Genomic DNA, 16,975 nt, shown 5'->3' with positions numbered 1-16,975 from the left:
CGTGCCTCCGTATTATCTATTTGGCGCTCCAAAGCTTGTTTCAGTCTATCGATAAACTGCATATAAGACTCTCGGGTTTCTTGGGTAATAGTAGTAAAAGCCTTTTGCAGCTTCTGTGAGTCAGGAACCTTAAAAAAGGCTTTTTTTGCTTCTTCACTGATTGCCTCAAGGGCTTCCCCTGGAATTCTAGCCTGATCCACAGGACTGGTGTGCTGACTTGTACCTGTGAGGTGCTCTATAGTCAGCGCAGCTACAGCTGCATTGTCGTGACCTATGTAAGTTAAGAGGAGCGCTTGGAGTTTCCCCCTCCAATGTGCCTCCCACAAAGTATGTTGTGTTGGTGTCAGTAACAATTGTGCTAAGGATTTTAAATCATGTGGAGTCATTACATAGGTATCAAAAACAGAGGATAATAAGCTTGCAAAATACGGGGAGGAAAGTCCATGTTCAGTGACAGTACGGCGCAACTCACTGGAAAAGACAAAGCTTCCCAACGTGCCCCCCGACCTTGATAGATCACGGGGGCTACTATTGTTTTAGCAATTTCCAGCTCTCCTTCCTTTAAGGCTTGGCGCCTTATGTTAGCCCACTCGTCATGTGGGTCGGGGGGGTAGAGGTCTGGCTCCTTTTCAGAGTCCACTGGTCCCGGATCAAAGGGATCCTCTTCTGGGGGGTACCCCGCGGCACACACCTCTAGCGGCGCAATGGATTTTTGACCCTCTGATGGTAACAGAGGTATCGCAGGAGAGTCTTCCTCTCTCTCTGCTTTGTCTTTGTGACTTTTTTCCTGGGCTTTTAAAGTCTCAAAAATACCTCTCCACCACGGAAGCATGCGCTGTGCTTCGGCATTCCCCGTAGTCGCCGCATCCCATAGTTTCACCCCCACATCATCCCAAAGTTCCCGCGTAAAAATAGTAGATGCAGTTATAGTGGGTATTTTCACTTGTACCCATTTAAGCATTGCTTTAAGATCATGCCCAGAAATATTCTTTCCATGCTTTTGAAGAAGAGCTTTCATAAGCTCATATACGTCTCTTTCCGGGGAAGATGCTTGATTCCCCATGTTTCCCACAGCTCACCTCTCTACTCCGGAGGGATTTCAGGCCGGCCGGCTCCTGCTTCCTTTCAGCACCTCATTCAACGTTCTGTGGGACTCGCAGCATACCACGCAGATAGGTGGTTCCTGAGCCCTGGTATCACGTCGGGGTCACCAATTTGCCGCGATTGAGAAACGGGACACAGCTTGATGCAAGCAAAATGTCGATTTTATTATGATTCTTCACATACATTTATACTAGTTCAGGCTAGCGTGTTCTAAGCTGATTGGTCCAAATTCTACGTTAAGCATTTACAGATACATTAAGCATTCACAGATTGGCTAATGTTAAAGGAATTTTTTAAACATTTACTTCTTCTATTTACAGCAATCTATCTTGAGCAAGAGCAATAGTTCCTCTTCTACAGGGTGATTGTTTTAAAGTCTCACCAGCTCACAATCCTCTGTACAAACATAGAGTGAGCAGTCTTTGTCTCTTCTAATCAAAGTTCTTATCTTATCTTTCCCAGGGCCTATGGCCAACAAGTTCTAGCACACCTCCTTCTACCAATTTAGCAGTGCTGGGGGTTTTACTGACACCAGACAAATCCTGTCCCACATCCCAGCAACTTTTTTTCCTTCTTAAATATGTTATCCTAGAGGTGCTACCGCTATCGCTGATTGGCTCAGCCTTGGCTGGCAGCAGGTCTGTCTTAGAGCTGGCTGGTATTGGCTCTGTTGGACACAGGGGAAGCTTCCAGCAGCTTCTTACAGAAGCCACCCCTGTAACCCCCCCCCCCCCCCAAAAACCTTGGCACACAAAGCCAATACAAACCTGTATATTGTGGCATGTAAGAGCATTTCTATGTCTCAAAAGCTTCTGGTGAACTGGACTACAAATGCCTCTTGCCCTGGAAATGATGCATGTTCTGTGAAGTGGCTACTGGTAAGAGCTGCTCCAGAGACATCTGCTGATGAGTGATGGGCCAAAGCAGCTGGGATCTGAGAGGTGGCTCCAGAACTGCAGTCCCTGAGAAAATGCTGGGGCAAAGCCGAGGCTTTTAGACAGGCTTCTCCAGGAACTCCTCCCTTTTCTTCTCATTTTTACTCTAGTAACCATCAGTCACCATTCTCATGAGCATTCCCCTAACTGCTGCCTGCGTAGCATGAGAAGGCACAAAGGTGCCTGGCAATGGCTCCATGATTTGTACTCATTCCTCAAATGCTGTTACAGTCATGCTGCATCCTCCATTGCCTGTGGAGGGAATTTTTTTTTTAATGATTTCATCAATACCAGTCCAGCTGTTCTGAGAGTGAGGCTTAAATAAATAGTTTCACTGATATTAAGATGTTATTTGTACTCAAACAGCTTTAGTCTCTTTGTGGCCTGGAATAGTAACCTGTAACTCATCAGGCCGCAGACCTGAGGTAAGTTATGAATCCTCTGAAACCTGTGGAAAAGCAGAGGCAGGTTCTCAGTGGACAAGATTCAGGTTTTATCCAGAAATTCATGCTATGTCTCAGGGTGGACATTCTACATGCTTCACTGTTGTTCGTAAAATGGAGCATTCTTGTGTACCTCTCTTCACAAAGTGTTTGAGAGCACAACTGAATGAAGACTGAAGAAGCAATTCAAAGAGAGTATGTCTTCCTCCGTACCCATACAGGCCGGCATCTCAGCTATCAAGTGTTGCATAGAGTCTGCTTTTCTCTGCTCAAGGGAAAGGGAACTGTGGATACATGCTGCGTGCCACCCTGTGGTTCTATCTGTGTGACCATGAGGAGGACATGAAGAAGTAGGATAGTGCAACTACCTTGAACCTAGAAGCTTGGGTATGTGAATTGTGAACTAAAACAATGTCCAGAAAGGGTCCATCCAAGAAGTGTACTGCTCTGGTTGCAGACACACTAGAAGGACTGATCCTCCTGACGCTGATAAAGGGACTTCTGGTTTGCAATTACAGGAGTCGAGTAATGAATACTCCAACCAGGAACAGGATGGTCCTTCCTCTGGCCAGGTGGAGGAAAAGGATAACCCGGCTTATTGGACTGTGTGGATTTGATGACCTGACACATCAGACCCATGGGAATATAAGGCTCTGTTTGGCACCAGTGCACAGTGTGCCCTAATGTCATCAGGGTACAAGGAAGAGGAACCCATATGGATTTCTGGAGTGACAGGGAGATCCCAACAGTTGTCTGTGTTGGAGGCTGAGGTGAGCCTAACGTGGAACGAGTAGCAAAAGCATCCTATTGGGACTGGCCTCTGTGTATCCTTGGCATAGACTACCTCAGGAAAGGGTACTTCAAGGACTCCAAAGGGTACCGATGGGTCTTTGGTGTAGCTGCCATGGATACAGAGAAGACTAAACAGCTATCTACTTTGCCCAGCCTCACAAAGCATCCCTCTGTTGTGAGGTTGCTGTGTGTCAAAGAACAGCAGGTGCCAATTGCTACCATGACGGTGCACTGGTGACAATATTGCACCAACCAAGACTCCCTGGTTCCCATCTGTCGTGGTTTCAGCCCGGCCGGTAACAAAGGACCACGCAGCCGCTCGCTCACTCCTCCGCCCCCCTCCGGTGGGATGGGGAGGAGACGGAGGAGAGAAAAGAAAAAGAAACTGGAACCTCGAGGGTTGAGATAAAGGCAGTTTACTGGGACAAACACAAAGAGATTACAACAACAACAACGGCACTAATGAAAAAAAAAAGTATACAAAGAGTGATGCACAGTGCAACTGCTCACCACCCGGGACCCGACGCTCCGCCACTTCCCCCACCGAAAACAGAGACCACCCCCTGGCCCGCTCCCCATTTATATACTGGGCAGGATGTCACATGGTATGGAATAGCTCCTTGGCTAGTTCAGGTCAGCTGCCCCGGCTATGCCCCCCACCTCCCAGGTTCCTGTAAAAATTAACTCTATCCCAGCTGAACCCAGGACATTATCCACCCCTTATTCTATACCATCTACATCATGCCCAGATCTTACTTTTTTTTTTTTTTTCCAATCAACCACTACAACTTTCCTTGTCTTATATATAAGTATATGGACTCCACCCCCTGACCTCGCACACACACACACGGTGTTCCTTTAGCCTGTGGGCTATCCCTCTAATGTGTCCATCGATTTTGGGGCTCTATCTGTTGTAACAGTTCTTCAGGATAAGAGAGAGATGGTGTGAGATGCTGGGTTGTTGTACACTGCCTCTGGAACTGGTGGCTAGTACATTTGGTGCAACTCATGCCCCTGGTCTGCAGGTTGAAGATGTTGATCTTGAGGAAATTGCTGGGTGCCAGTTCAAGTTCTATCGCTGTTGTACTTGGCTCAGTTTCAAAAGTCCATCCTGTAGTCATTTGGATAATTCTCACAATAATACCCTTGATATGGCATATAGACACTATAGATACAATGACATGCATTGGCAGGTTATTTAGCAGTTAAATATCATACAGCCCAATTCACTGGCTATTCTCTCCCAGAATCAAATCTCCCTGAGGTACACATCGAACCTCCCCATCCTTCTGCATCACCCACCAGGTGTACCCAGGTCCTTGAGCAAAAACAACCCCTTGAATGGGTTTGCTTCTGCTTGAGGGAGGACTAACCCAGACTGTCTTTCCTAACATACTCCTCATGCGCACTACAGGGACTTTATCCCCTTCTACAGTATGTGGAACTCTTGGTTGGGCGGGGCCAGCCCGATTGGCGGATCCTCTAGTATTAACTAACCAGGTGGCTTTTGTTAAATGTGTATCCCAATGCTTGAAAGTTCCACCCCCCATCGCTCTCAATGTAGTTTTCAGCAGTCCATTGTACCGTTCAATTTTTCCGGAGGCTGGTGCGTGATAAGGGATGTGATACACCCACTCAATGCCATGTTCTTTGGCCCAGGTGTCTACGAGGTTGTTTCGGAAGTGAGTGCCATTGCCCGACTCGATTCTTTCTGGGGTGCCGTGTTGCCATAAAATTTTCTCTTCAAGGCCCAGGATAGTGTTCTGGGCAGTGGCATGGGACACAGGGTATGTTTCCAGCCACCCAGTGGTTGCTTCCACCATTGTAAGCACATGGCACTTGCCTTGGCGTGTTCGTGGGAGTGTGATATAGTCAATCTGCCAGGCCTCCCACTGTTTATATTTCAGCCATCGCCCTCCATGCGACAGGGGTTTTTGCCGCTTGGCTTGCTTAATTGCAGCACATGTTTCACATTCATGGATGACCTGTGCGATAGTGTCCATGGTCAAGTCCACCCCTTGATCTCGAGCCCATCTATATGTTGCATCTCTTCCCTGATGGCCTGAGGTATCGTGGGCCCACTGAGCCATAAATAGCTCACCCCTACGTTGCCAGTCCAGGTCCACCTGAGACACTTCAATCTTGGCGGCCTGATCTGCCTGCTGGTTGTTTTGATGTTCTTCAGTGGCTCGACTCCTGGGTACATGAGCATCTACGTGACGTACTTTTACCACTAGCTTCTCTATCCGAACAGCGATATCTTGCCACAGTGCGGCAGCCCAGATGGGTTTACCTCTGTGCTGCCAATTGCCCTTCTTCCATTGCTGTAGCCACCCCCATAGGGCATTTGCCACCATCCATGAGTCAGTATAGAGATAGAGCACTGGCCACTTTTCTCTTTCAGCAATGTCTAACGCTAGCTGGATGGCTTTCACCTCTGCAAACTGACTCGATTCACCTTCTCCTTCAGCAGTTTCTGCGACTAGTCGTGTAGGACTCCATACAGCAGTCTTCCACCTTCGATGTTTTCCCACAATGCGACAGGACCCATCAGTGAACAGGGCATATTGCCTCTCATTTTCTGGCAGTTTATTATATAGCGGGGCTTCTTCGGCCCCTGTCACCTCTTTCTCTGGCGACATTCCAAAATATTTGCCTTCTGGCCAGTCCGTGATCACTTCTAACATTCCTGGGCGACTGGGGTTTCCTATGCAAGCTCGCTGTGTGATCAGTGCGATCCACTTACTCCACGTGGCGTCAGTCGCGTGATGCGTAGAGGAAACTTTCCCTTTGAACATCCAGCCCAGCACTGGCAGTCGAGGTGCTAAGAAGAGCTGTGTTTCAGTACCAACCACTTCTGAGGCGGCCCGAACTCCTTCATATGCTGCCAAGATCTCTTTTTCAGTTGGAGTATAGCGAGCCTCGGATCCTCGATATCCCCGACTCCAGAACCCCAGAGGTCGGCCTCGGGTCTCCCCAGGTGCTTTCTGCCAGAGGCTCCAGGTAGGGCCATTCTCCCCAGCTGCAGTGTAGAGCATATTTTTAATATCTTGTCCTGTCTGGACTGGCCCAAGAGCTACTGCGTGAACAATCTCCTGCTTAATCTGTTCAAAGGCTTGTCGTTGCTCAGGCCCCCATTTAAAATCGTTCTTCTTCCTAGTAACTTGGTAGAGAGGGCTTACAATTTGACTGTAATTTGGAATATGCATTCTCCAAAAACCCACAACACCTAAGAAAGCCTGTGTTTCCTTTTTATTAGTCAGTGAGGACATAGCTGCTATTTTGTTGATGACGTCCACAGGGATCTGACGACGCCCATCTTGCCATTTTACTCCTAAGAACTGGATCTCCTGCGCAGGTCCCTTGACCTTACTTTCTTTTATGGCAAAACCAGCCTTCAAAAGGATTTGGATTATTTTCTTCCCTTTCTCAAAAACTTCTTCTGCCGTGTTGCCCCATACGATGATGTCATCAATATATTGCAGGTGCTCTGGAGCTTCACCTTTTTCTAGTGCAGCCTGGATCAGTCCATGACAAATGGTGGGGCTGTGTTTCCACCCCTGGGGCAGTCGATTCCAGGTGTACTGGACGCCCCTCCAAGTGAAAGCAAACTGAGGCCTGCACCCCGTTGCCAAGGGAATGGAGAAAAATGCATTAGCAATGTCAATTGTGGCATACCACTTAGCTGCCTTTGATTCCAGTTCATATTGAAGCTCTAACATATCTGGCACAGCAGCGCTCAGCGGTGGCGTGACTTCATTCAGCCCACGATAATCTACTGTTAGTCGCCATTCCCCATTGGATTTCTGCACGGGCCATATGGGACTATTAAAGGGTGAGTGAGTCTTGCTGATCACTCCTTGGCTCTCCAATTGGCAAATCAGCTTATGGATTGGGATCAGGGAGTCTCGGTTGGTGCGATATTGTCGCCGGTGCACCGTCGTGGTAGCAATTGGCACCTGTTGTTCTTCAACCTTCAGCAACCCCACAACCAAAGGGTCTTGGGAGAGACCCGGCAGGGTAGACAGCTGTTCAATCTCCTCCGTCTCCAATGCAGCTATACCAAAGGCCCAACGGTACCCTTTTGGGTCCTTGAAATACCCCCTCCTGAGATAATCTATACCAAGGATGCACGGGGCCTCTGGGCCAGTCGCAATGGGGTGTTTATGCCACTCATTCCCGGTTAGACTCATTTCAGCTTCCAATACGGTTAGCTCTTGGGATCCCCCTGTCACACCAGAGATACAGATGGATTCTGCCCCTTTATAACTTGATGGCATTAGGGTACATTGTGCACCAGTGTCCACTAGAGCCTTATATTCCTGTGGGTCTGATGTGCCAGGCCATCGAATCCACACTGTCCAGTAGACTCGGTTGTCCCTCTCCTCCACCTGGCTGGAGGCAGGGCCCCTCTAATCCTGGTTAGAATATCCGTTACTCACTTTCTGCACACGTGAATCAGAAGTCCCTTCAAGGGGATCAGAAATGAGATCAGCCCATCTACTGCGTCTGGGGGACTGCTCACGGGAAACTGGAGCAGCAGTTTTCCAAGAAGAATTCTCTTTTCTGATTGCTTTTTCTCGCAACTCCTGTACCCGTGCATCCATGACCGAGGTAGGTTTTCCATCCCACTTCCTCATGTCCTCTCCATGGTCACACAGGTAAAACCACAGGTTAGCCCGTCGAGTGTACTTTCTCTCTCCTCTCTCTTGGGCAGAGGAACGCTTACTCCCAATAACTGCGATGCGGGCCTGTACAGGTGAGGAGGAGGACAGATCCACTTTGAATTGCTGGAACTCTCGGGACAACTCCTCTACAGCTGAGACACAGGCCCGTAGGGAGGAAGAGAGACTTCCTTCGTATTGCCGGAGTTGGACAGCCAATTCATCCACCGTTTGTCCATAGTCTTCTCTCCAGGACATTACTGCCAATGAGTTGGCATAGGTTGGTGGTGCACTTCGTAGAAACTTCCGCCACATGGGTTGTGTGCATTGGACTTCATCTGGATCTGTGGGTGACTGCACATTTTCTGGATCATTGTAAATCACCTCCAGCACGGCTAATTCTCTCAGGTACTGGATACCTCTCTCCATGGTGGTCCACTTGCCTTGGTGACATGTAACTTCATCCCTGAAGGGGTATCTTTCCTTTACACCTAACAGAAGTCGCCTCCAGAGGCTGAGGACTTGTGTTTTTCTCCCAATCGCCTTGTCGATGCCCCCTTCCCTAGACAGAGATCCCAACTGCTTGGCTTCCTTACCCTCTAATTCCACACTACTAGCCCCACTATCCCAGCATCGGAGCAGCCAGGTAACAATGTGCTCACCTGGGTGGCGGCTAAAATCTTTTCGCATGTCACGCAACTCACTCATGGATAGAGATCGGGTAATTATTTCAGGTTCTGCCTCTACCTCCTGTTCTCGCGATGACCCTGGTTCATCTTCATCTCTCGCTAAGCGAACTGATTTCTTTGTGTGTTTCTTTTTCTGTACAGGGGCGACTGATACTGGCACAGGCTGGTTCTCTTGTTTAGCTGCAGTGTCTGTCACCGGGGTTGGGGTAGTCATGGTACCTGTTGTCGTGGTAGGGACAGCCACGGTGCTTGTTGTCGGGGTAGGGGCAGCCACGGTGTCTGTTGTCAGGGTTTGCGTAGCCACGGTGCATGTTGTCCTGTTTTCCATCTTTTCCCCCTTTTCCCCCCGAGGTGCTGCATAATATCAAGCAGTGTTTGGTAGATACTGGCCAGGGCCCAGCACAGTGAGGCGAGTTGTATGTCTTTGGAATAGCCACAGCATTTTTCTTTCAAATATTCTGTCACTTCATGAGGGTTCTGTAGTTGTTCGGGAGTGAACTTCCAAGTCACTGGCGGTGAGAAGTTCTCTAGATACTTGCCCATATGCTCCCACATGCCGTGCCACCCATGAGTATCCAGCTTTGGGGAGATCTCTGAGTGGTACTCTTAAAGAGCCTTTTTGTAGCCCTAAAGAAGACCTGAAACATATCAGGAGGCATAGCACTAACAACACACTGGCTTGCGCATCCCAAGGATATTCAAAATTCTCAAAAGCTGTTGTAATTAGTCGGAAGGAGAAAAGGGAGGTGAACGGACGGGGGGAGGTATCCCCCCCTAATTTCCCCATGGATTGGGTGTAATTACCAATAAAATCCGACAGAAGGCGCCCAAAGTATGGAAATATTATCACTGCCTCATACAGATACCAGCTTAACCTCATGACCAGTGATGTAATCATTTCATAAGTCGACATTGTCCAGTACAGCAAAATGATAATCCCAATCACTCTCCCAGAGATGAGATATGCAACTACAGGCAATACATAGAGCATATAAGAGCTTACAAAACGCCACCATGTAAACAAATGAAACAACATTGTGACTAACATCTATATATCTAAGAAATGCGTTTGGCAAATTTGTTTCAACACGCTCTGGCCAGATCTGTCGTTATCTCAACCCTTCTGCCCCACGTTGGGCGCCAAAAAGGACTGTCGTGGTTTCAGACCGGCCGGTAACAAAGGACCACGCAGCCGCTCGCTCACTCCTCCGCCCCCCTCCGGTGGGATGGGGAGGAGACGGAGGAGAGAAAAGAAAGAAACTGGAACCTCGAGGGTTGAGATAAAGGCAGTTTACTGGGACAAACACAAAGAGATTACAACAACAACAACGGCACTAATGAAAAAAAAAAGTATACAAAGAGTGATGCACAGTGCAACTGCTCACCACCCGGGACCCGACGCTCCGCCACTTCCCCCACCGAAAACAGAGACCACCCCCTGGCCCGCTCCCCATTTATATACTGGGCAGGATGTCACATGGTATGGAATAGCTCCTTGGCTAGTTCAGGTCAGCTGCCCCGGCTATGCCCCCCACCTCCCAGGTTCCTGTAAAAATTAACTCTATCCCAGCTGAACCCAGGACACCATCCATGAGCTGAATCATCAATTGGAGAGACAAGGAGTCATCAGCAAGACTCACTCAGCTTTTAATAGTCCCATATGGCCAGTGCAAAAGTATGATGGAGGGTGGAGGCTGTAGGGTTTAGGGTTATTCCATGCGGGGCCCGGACAATAGAACACCAATATGATGATTAAAGTCACCACTTTATTGAGCCTAGCTGATCATTCTTATACGATTCTCTAAGTTGCCCAGAAGCTCTGATTGGCTGCTGCGTGCAAGCATTTGGTGTCCACGCGCACAAGCGTAAACTGTGATTGGTTACATCGATACTGTGCACGCATATAAACATAAGATAGTTAGTTATACTCGCTCTGTACACGCACATACACACAGGATATAATTGGCTATGTTAGTTAGAGCATGCAAAACTTGTCTTAGTCCAATTGGTCGAGATAAGCCCCTGAATTGAGGTTGTTTGTGCTAAGTTCCCTTTATCGTGGAATGTGCACCTGTGTTTTTCTAATTGGGATCTTCATCTATCTTCTTGTTTATTCTGTTCAAAGCCTTCTAAAGGTGTCTGGAACACTCTTGTGACCATGAGCTACTTTCAGGCCCAGTCACTAAGTTCCCTATAATTGAACCCTACAGGAGGCTAACAGTAGACTATCGTGGCCTGAATGAAGTCACGCCACCGCTGAGTGCTGCTGTACCAGATATGCTAGAGTTGCAATATGAACTGGAGTCAAAGGCAGCCAAGTTGTATGCTACAATTGATATTGCCAATGCGTTTTTCTCCATTCCTTTGGCAGCAGAATGCAGGCCACAGTTTGCTTTCACATGGAGACGTGTCCAATACACCTGGAATCCACTGCCCCAGGGGTGGAAGCACAGCCCTACCATTTACCATGGACTAATCCAAACTGCACTGGAACAGGGTGATACCCTTGACCATCTGCAATACATCGATGACATCATCATGTGGGACAACAAAGTGGAAGTGTTTGAGAAAGGCAAAAGAGTAATCCAGATTCTTCTGAAAGCTGGTTTTGCCATTAAAAAAGAGCAAGGTCAAAGGACCTGGGCATAAAATGGCAGGATGGATGCCGTCACATCCCTATGGATGTGCTCAATAAGATAACAACTGTGTTCCCACCAGCTAACAAAAAAAGAAACACAAGCTTTCCTAGGGATTGTGGGTTTCTGGAAACAGGCATTCTGGGTTATAGTCAGCTTGTGAGCCCTCTCTATCGAGTGACCCAAAAGAATAACTATTTTGAGTAAGGCCCTGAGCAGCAACAGTCCTTTGAACAGATCAAACAGCAGATAGCTCATGCAGTAGCCCTTGGGCCCATCCGTACAGGACCACCTGTGCAAAATGTACTCTACACTGCAGCCAGGAGCATGGCCTCACCTGGAGCCTCTGGCAGAAAACACCAGGAGAAACCTGACATCAACCTCTAGGGTTTTGGAGCTGGGGTTGTTGAGGATCTGAGGCCACATACACCCTGACTGAAAAAGAGATACTAGGAGCATATGAGGGGGTTTGAGCTACTTCAGAAGTTCTCAGTACGGAAGCACAGCTCCTCTTGGCACTGCGAATGCCTGTGCTACACTGGATGTTCAAAGGAAGGGTCCCCTCCACACATCAGGCAACCGACACTACATGGAGTAAGTGGGTAGTGTTGATTGTGCAATGGGGAACCCCAACCGCCCAGAAATCCTGGAAGAGATTGTGGACTGGCCAGAAGGCAGAGATTTTGGGGCACCACCCAAGGAGGTGACTCATGCCCAAGAGGCACCACCATATAATAAGCTATCAGAAGGGCACTATGCTCTGTTTACAGATGGATCCTGTTGTGTTGTAGGAAAACATCAAAATTGGAAAGCTGCTATGTGGAGTCCCACATGACAAGTCGTTGAGGCCACTGAAGGAGGTGAGTCAAGTCAGTTTGCAGAAGTGAAAACCATCCAACTAGCCCTAGATATTGCTGAATGAGAAAAGCGACCGGTACTCTATCTCTATGCCAACTCCTGGATGGTGGCTAATGCTCTATGGGGGTGGCTGTTCAAGGAGAAGGAGAACCGAGTGTGCTGGTTTTGGCTGGGACAGAGTTAATTTTCTTCACAATAACCAGTATGGGGCTATGTTTTGAATTTGTGCTGAAAACAGTGTTGATAATACAGAAATGTTTTCATTACTGCTGAGCAGTGCTTACACAGAGGCAAAGCCTTTTCTGCTTCTCACACCACCCCACCAGTGAGTAGGCTGGGGGTGCACAAGAAGTTGGGAGGGGACACAGCCAGGACAGCTGACTCCAACTGACTAAAGGGATATTACAGACCATATGACATCATGCTCAGCATATAAGGCTGGGGGAAGAAGGAGGAAGGGGGGGGGACATTCAGAGTGATGGCATTGGTCTTCCCAAGTAACCATTACGCATGATGGAGCCCTGCTTTCTTGGAGATGGCTGAACACCTGCCTGCTGATGGGAAGTAGTGAATGAATTCCTTGTTTTGTTTTGCTTGCATGCGCAGCTTTTCCTTTACCTATTAAACTGTTTTTATCTCAATCCACAACTTTTCTCACTTTTACCCTTCTGATTCTCTCCCCCATCCCATTGTGGGGGGAGCGAGCAAGTGGCTGTGTGGTGCGTACTTGCCAGCTGTGGTTAAACCACAACATTGAGTCAGTTTGCAGATGTGAAAGCCATCCAGCTGGCCCTAGAGATTGCTCAATGAGAAAAGTGTCCAGTACTCTAGCTCTATACTGACTCATGGATGGTGGCTAATGCCCTGTGGCAGTGGCTACAGCAGTGGAAGCAGACCAACTGGTAGCACAGAGGTAAATCCATCTGGGCTGCTGCATTGTGGCAAGACATTGCTGCCCAGGTAGAAACTATTGCTCTAAAGGTACGTCATGTAGATGCTCACATGCCCAAGAGCCACACCACCAAAGAACATTGAAACAATGAACAGGTAGACGAGACTGCCAAAATTGAAGTGGCTCAGGTGGACCTGGACTGGGAGCATAAGCATGAGCTATTTGTAGCTCGATGGGCCCACAAAACATCGGGACATCTAGGGAGAGATAAAGCATAAAGATGGACTCATGACAGAGTGGTGGACCTGACCATGAAGGCCATCACACAGGGCACCCATGAATGGGAAACATGCACTGCAATCAAGTGAGCCATGCAAATAAAGTCTCCCTGGAAGAGAGTATTGATTGGGTGTATCACATCCCCTATCACCCGTAAGCCTCCGGAAAGATTGAATGATACAATGGACTGTAGGGTTAAATTACATGGAAGTTGGTTATCGGGCCTGAAAGTAGCTCATGGTCACAAGACCGTTCCAGGTGCCTTTAGAAGGCCTTGAACAGAATAAACAAGAAGATAGAAGAAGAAAGATCCCAATTAGAAAAACACAGGTGCACATTCCACGATAAAGGGAACTTGGCACAAACAACCTCAATTCAGGGGCTTATCTTGGCCAATTGGACTGAGAAGTTTTGCATGCTCTAGCTAACATACCAATTATGTCCTGTGTGTATGCGCATGTACAGAGTGAGTATACTATCTTATGTTTATACGCATGGACAGTATCGATGTAACCAATCACCGCTTATGCTTGTGCATGTGGACACCAAATGCTTGCATGCAGCAGCCAATCAAAGCTTCTACACAACTTAGAGAATTGTATAAAAATGATCAGCTAAGCTCAATAAAGTGGCGACTTTAATCATCATATTGGTGTTCTATCGTCCGGGCCCCGTATGGAATAATCCCTAAACCCTACAATGGACTGTTAAAGGCTATGCTGAGAGCACTGGGCACGGGCCTATACAAGCACTGGGATATAAATTTAGCAGAAGCCACTTGGCTGGTTAACACCAGAGGATCTGCTAACCACCCTGGTATTGCCCAAACAAAACGCCTACATACTGTGGGAGAAGATAAGGTCCCCATAGTGCACATGGGGAATTGGCTGGGGAAGACGGTGTGGGTTGCTCCTCCCTTGGGAAAAAGCAAGTCCATTTGTGGGACTGTCCTTGCTCAAGGATTCGGGTGCACTTGGTGGGTAATGTGGAAAGATGGGGAGATCTGGTGTGTACCTCAAGGAGATTTAACCCTGGAGAAAATTAATCCATGATTTAAGTTGTATGTTGTGGGAAGTAATGCAGCAGGAATCACCTGAACTGATGGAGAATGAGCTTTGCAAGGAACTGGATGAGTTCAGCGACGATCCAAACCAAGCTGGTGTTGGCACCCAACAATCAAACATGCTGCTGCTTCTGTCCTGATCAACCATCCTGACAAAAGGGGGCCCGAGTCATTGCCTCTTCTTATGGATATTTTGAAGAGGAGGTCCGTGGAATGGGTGAATAATGTCTGTCTATATGTTAAGGGACAGCGGATAGTGGTTAATGAGGACATATATGTAGCGTTCGCTACATATCAAGGTGCTGCGATTAGATCACTGGTCAACCCGGACCAGGGAAAGAGACAGATAACACACAGAGTGTTAGCGCCAACTTCCGCCTTTTATTGCGCAGTTGATTCCTTCTATATTAACAAGGGTAGGCGGGGTTACAGATGTGTCATAGGGCTGCGACTAACCCTCCGTCTTTCCATAACATCGCGAGATCTTCCGGACGCCGAACCCTACATCTCCCCCTCCCTATGACTAACTAGTTTCTATTGTTATAAACAGCTTCACACAAAGAACTAACTGTGTAAAGTACTATAAACATAAGCATATTTCTACAACTAAGTTTAAACACTATATCTTAAACACACGTAAACGTAATCCACACAAATGGTAAATGGAAAGCCAAGGCTTATTGTCTGGGGCATCCAGATTCCCGGCTGTAAGCAACTCTGCAACTCCGCCCCTGACAGCCTGATCCCATAAAGGCACGTGTTGATGGGCTCCGAGAGGGATGTTGTCCGGACACGCATCGGTCTCCCCGACTGGCCCTGCATCCACTGCCAGAGATTGTAGCGGATACCCAAGGCGTCACAAGCCAGGATAGGATGACAGCGATCTATAAAGAAAAACACTCAAACACTATGAGGTTAGGGCAGGACGAACCATATGACTATGGACCCATTTCAGTAGCCCTTCAGGCATCTGTACACAGGCATACCCTCGCCCGAGACAATGCAGCTCAAATGGCCCTTCCCATTGGCGTGTCTGAAAGTCACGCACACAGACCAATGGGTAGGGACCTTTCTCTTCCATGCTCGTAAAATGTCGCTGCGCCATCGTCTGCTCCAGGTCCCTTCGAACTGTCTGATTTAATGAAGTTAATGCAGTTAACAGAAGACGCTGTATACGGAGAACAGGTACATTATCCAGTAACCAGGAGGGCTCCTCCTGCTCCCCCTCCCTAAGCCGATCGAGCAAGGTCTTTAAGGTTCGATGTGCTCGTTCTACAATGGCCTGGCCGTTGCTATTATAAGAGAAGCCATGTATAAGGTTAATACCCCAGGTTGCACAAAACCGTTCCACCTTTTCCCCAGTAAAAAGTGCACCATTGTCTGTCTTAGTCTGTTGCGGAATACCTAGTTGAGCTATGCAAACACACCACTGTTGTATAACTGCTAAACTATTCCATTTGGTGTGCAGTGTAGGAAAAATACATCTACTATAAATGTCTACTGTAACATGTAAATGCTGCTGTGGCTTAAAAGGAGCATATTCTGCAATATCTGTTTGCCAGATCTGATCTGGCCGCAAACCACGAGGGTTGACCCCAGCCTCCCAAAGGGGTCCTTGGGCACAATGAGGGCAAGCTGCAACAATTTCTTTGGCTTCAGCACGAGAAATACCCGTTAGTGTCACCAGGCCTCGTGGACCACAATGCAAAAGGCGGTGTAACATCATCGCGCGTGCCCTTGCTGGCGTAATGTTATCATCACCAACGACAGCCAACAGCGCTTGTGCTGCCTGGTCAGCACGGCTGTTCCCTTCAGCTAATGGTCCAGGGAGACCAGAGTGACTGGTAACATGAATAGGGAAAACGGCTGCACTACGTAACTGCAAGGCGTTCAGCAGCATACCGGCTATCTCCGTAGAAGAGGCTAGTGCCCATTCCCCTGCAACCAAAAGCTTATATACACACAGTGAATCCATGACCACATTTAAGGGCTCTGTCGGCCAACGTAACAATGCCATGGTTACTGCCGTGGCCCCCAAAAACTGTACTAAGCGACTTGGTTCAGTATAGTCTACCTGGTGACATGCCCCATCTTCTTTCCAAACACAAACAGCTTCGCTGGTCTTGGAGGATGCGTCAGTAAAAATTGTGCACTCGTTATTAGGGTGTTTCGCCACCTGCTGTGCTGGAAGAATGGGTAAGGCATGCAAGATCTCCCCACAAGGATGGACCTCATGTCCCACTATTGTCCCCGTAAACCCTGCTAATGCACCCTGTAAAGCAGACACCGCGGTCTGACAGAGAGTTGGCGAATTGTTCATGCCTTGGGGGAGCATTTTCCACTGATACTGTTGCATGGGCGCTTGATGGTTCCTTTCCGGGATAGAGAGGGCAAACCGCTCACGATCTTCCATGGTCAATGCTATTTGGGCAACAGGAGGAACTGCCGGAACGGTTGTCACATTGCCCTGAACCTGTCCCTCCTTCTCGGCGGTCAGTTCCACGGAAGCACCAGTTGATCCTGAGTTGCTGTCGCTGGGTCCTGTACAAAATTTAAAGGGGAGAGCCCGGACCCCATCCCTCCCCCCATCTCGTTTCCCGACATCGGTTCTCGTTGTTTT

At 48.2% G+C, this 16,975-nt stretch overlaps 2 protein-coding genes across 2 annotated transcripts in view; both read right to left on the bottom strand.

Moving 5' to 3' along the window:
• Positions 1-16,975, bottom strand: part of LOC126035460 (uncharacterized) — a 255,710-nt gene that overhangs the window by 120,852 nt on the left and 117,883 nt on the right. Inside the window, exon 2 of the mRNA XM_049794071.1 lies at positions 5,260-5,567. Within this exon, the coding sequence (XP_049650028.1) occupies positions 5,260-5,567 (308 nt within the window). The remainder of the gene's footprint in view (positions 1-5,259; positions 5,568-16,975) is intronic.
• Positions 6,153-16,975, bottom strand: part of LOC126035473 (uncharacterized) — a 309,976-nt gene continuing 299,153 nt past the window's right edge. The window contains exon 2 of the transcript XR_007504943.1: positions 6,153-6,776. The gene's annotated coding sequence lies outside the window, so the exon portion shown is untranslated. The remainder of the gene's footprint in view (positions 6,777-16,975) is intronic.

This window comes from Accipiter gentilis, chromosome W (assembly GCF_929443795.1).
Source record: "Accipiter gentilis chromosome W, bAccGen1.1, whole genome shotgun sequence".
Lineage (NCBI taxonomy): Eukaryota > Metazoa > Chordata > Aves > Accipitriformes > Accipitridae > Astur > Astur gentilis.
Note: the sequence above shows the minus strand (reverse complement) of the source record. Positions and strands in the feature narration are given on the sequence as shown.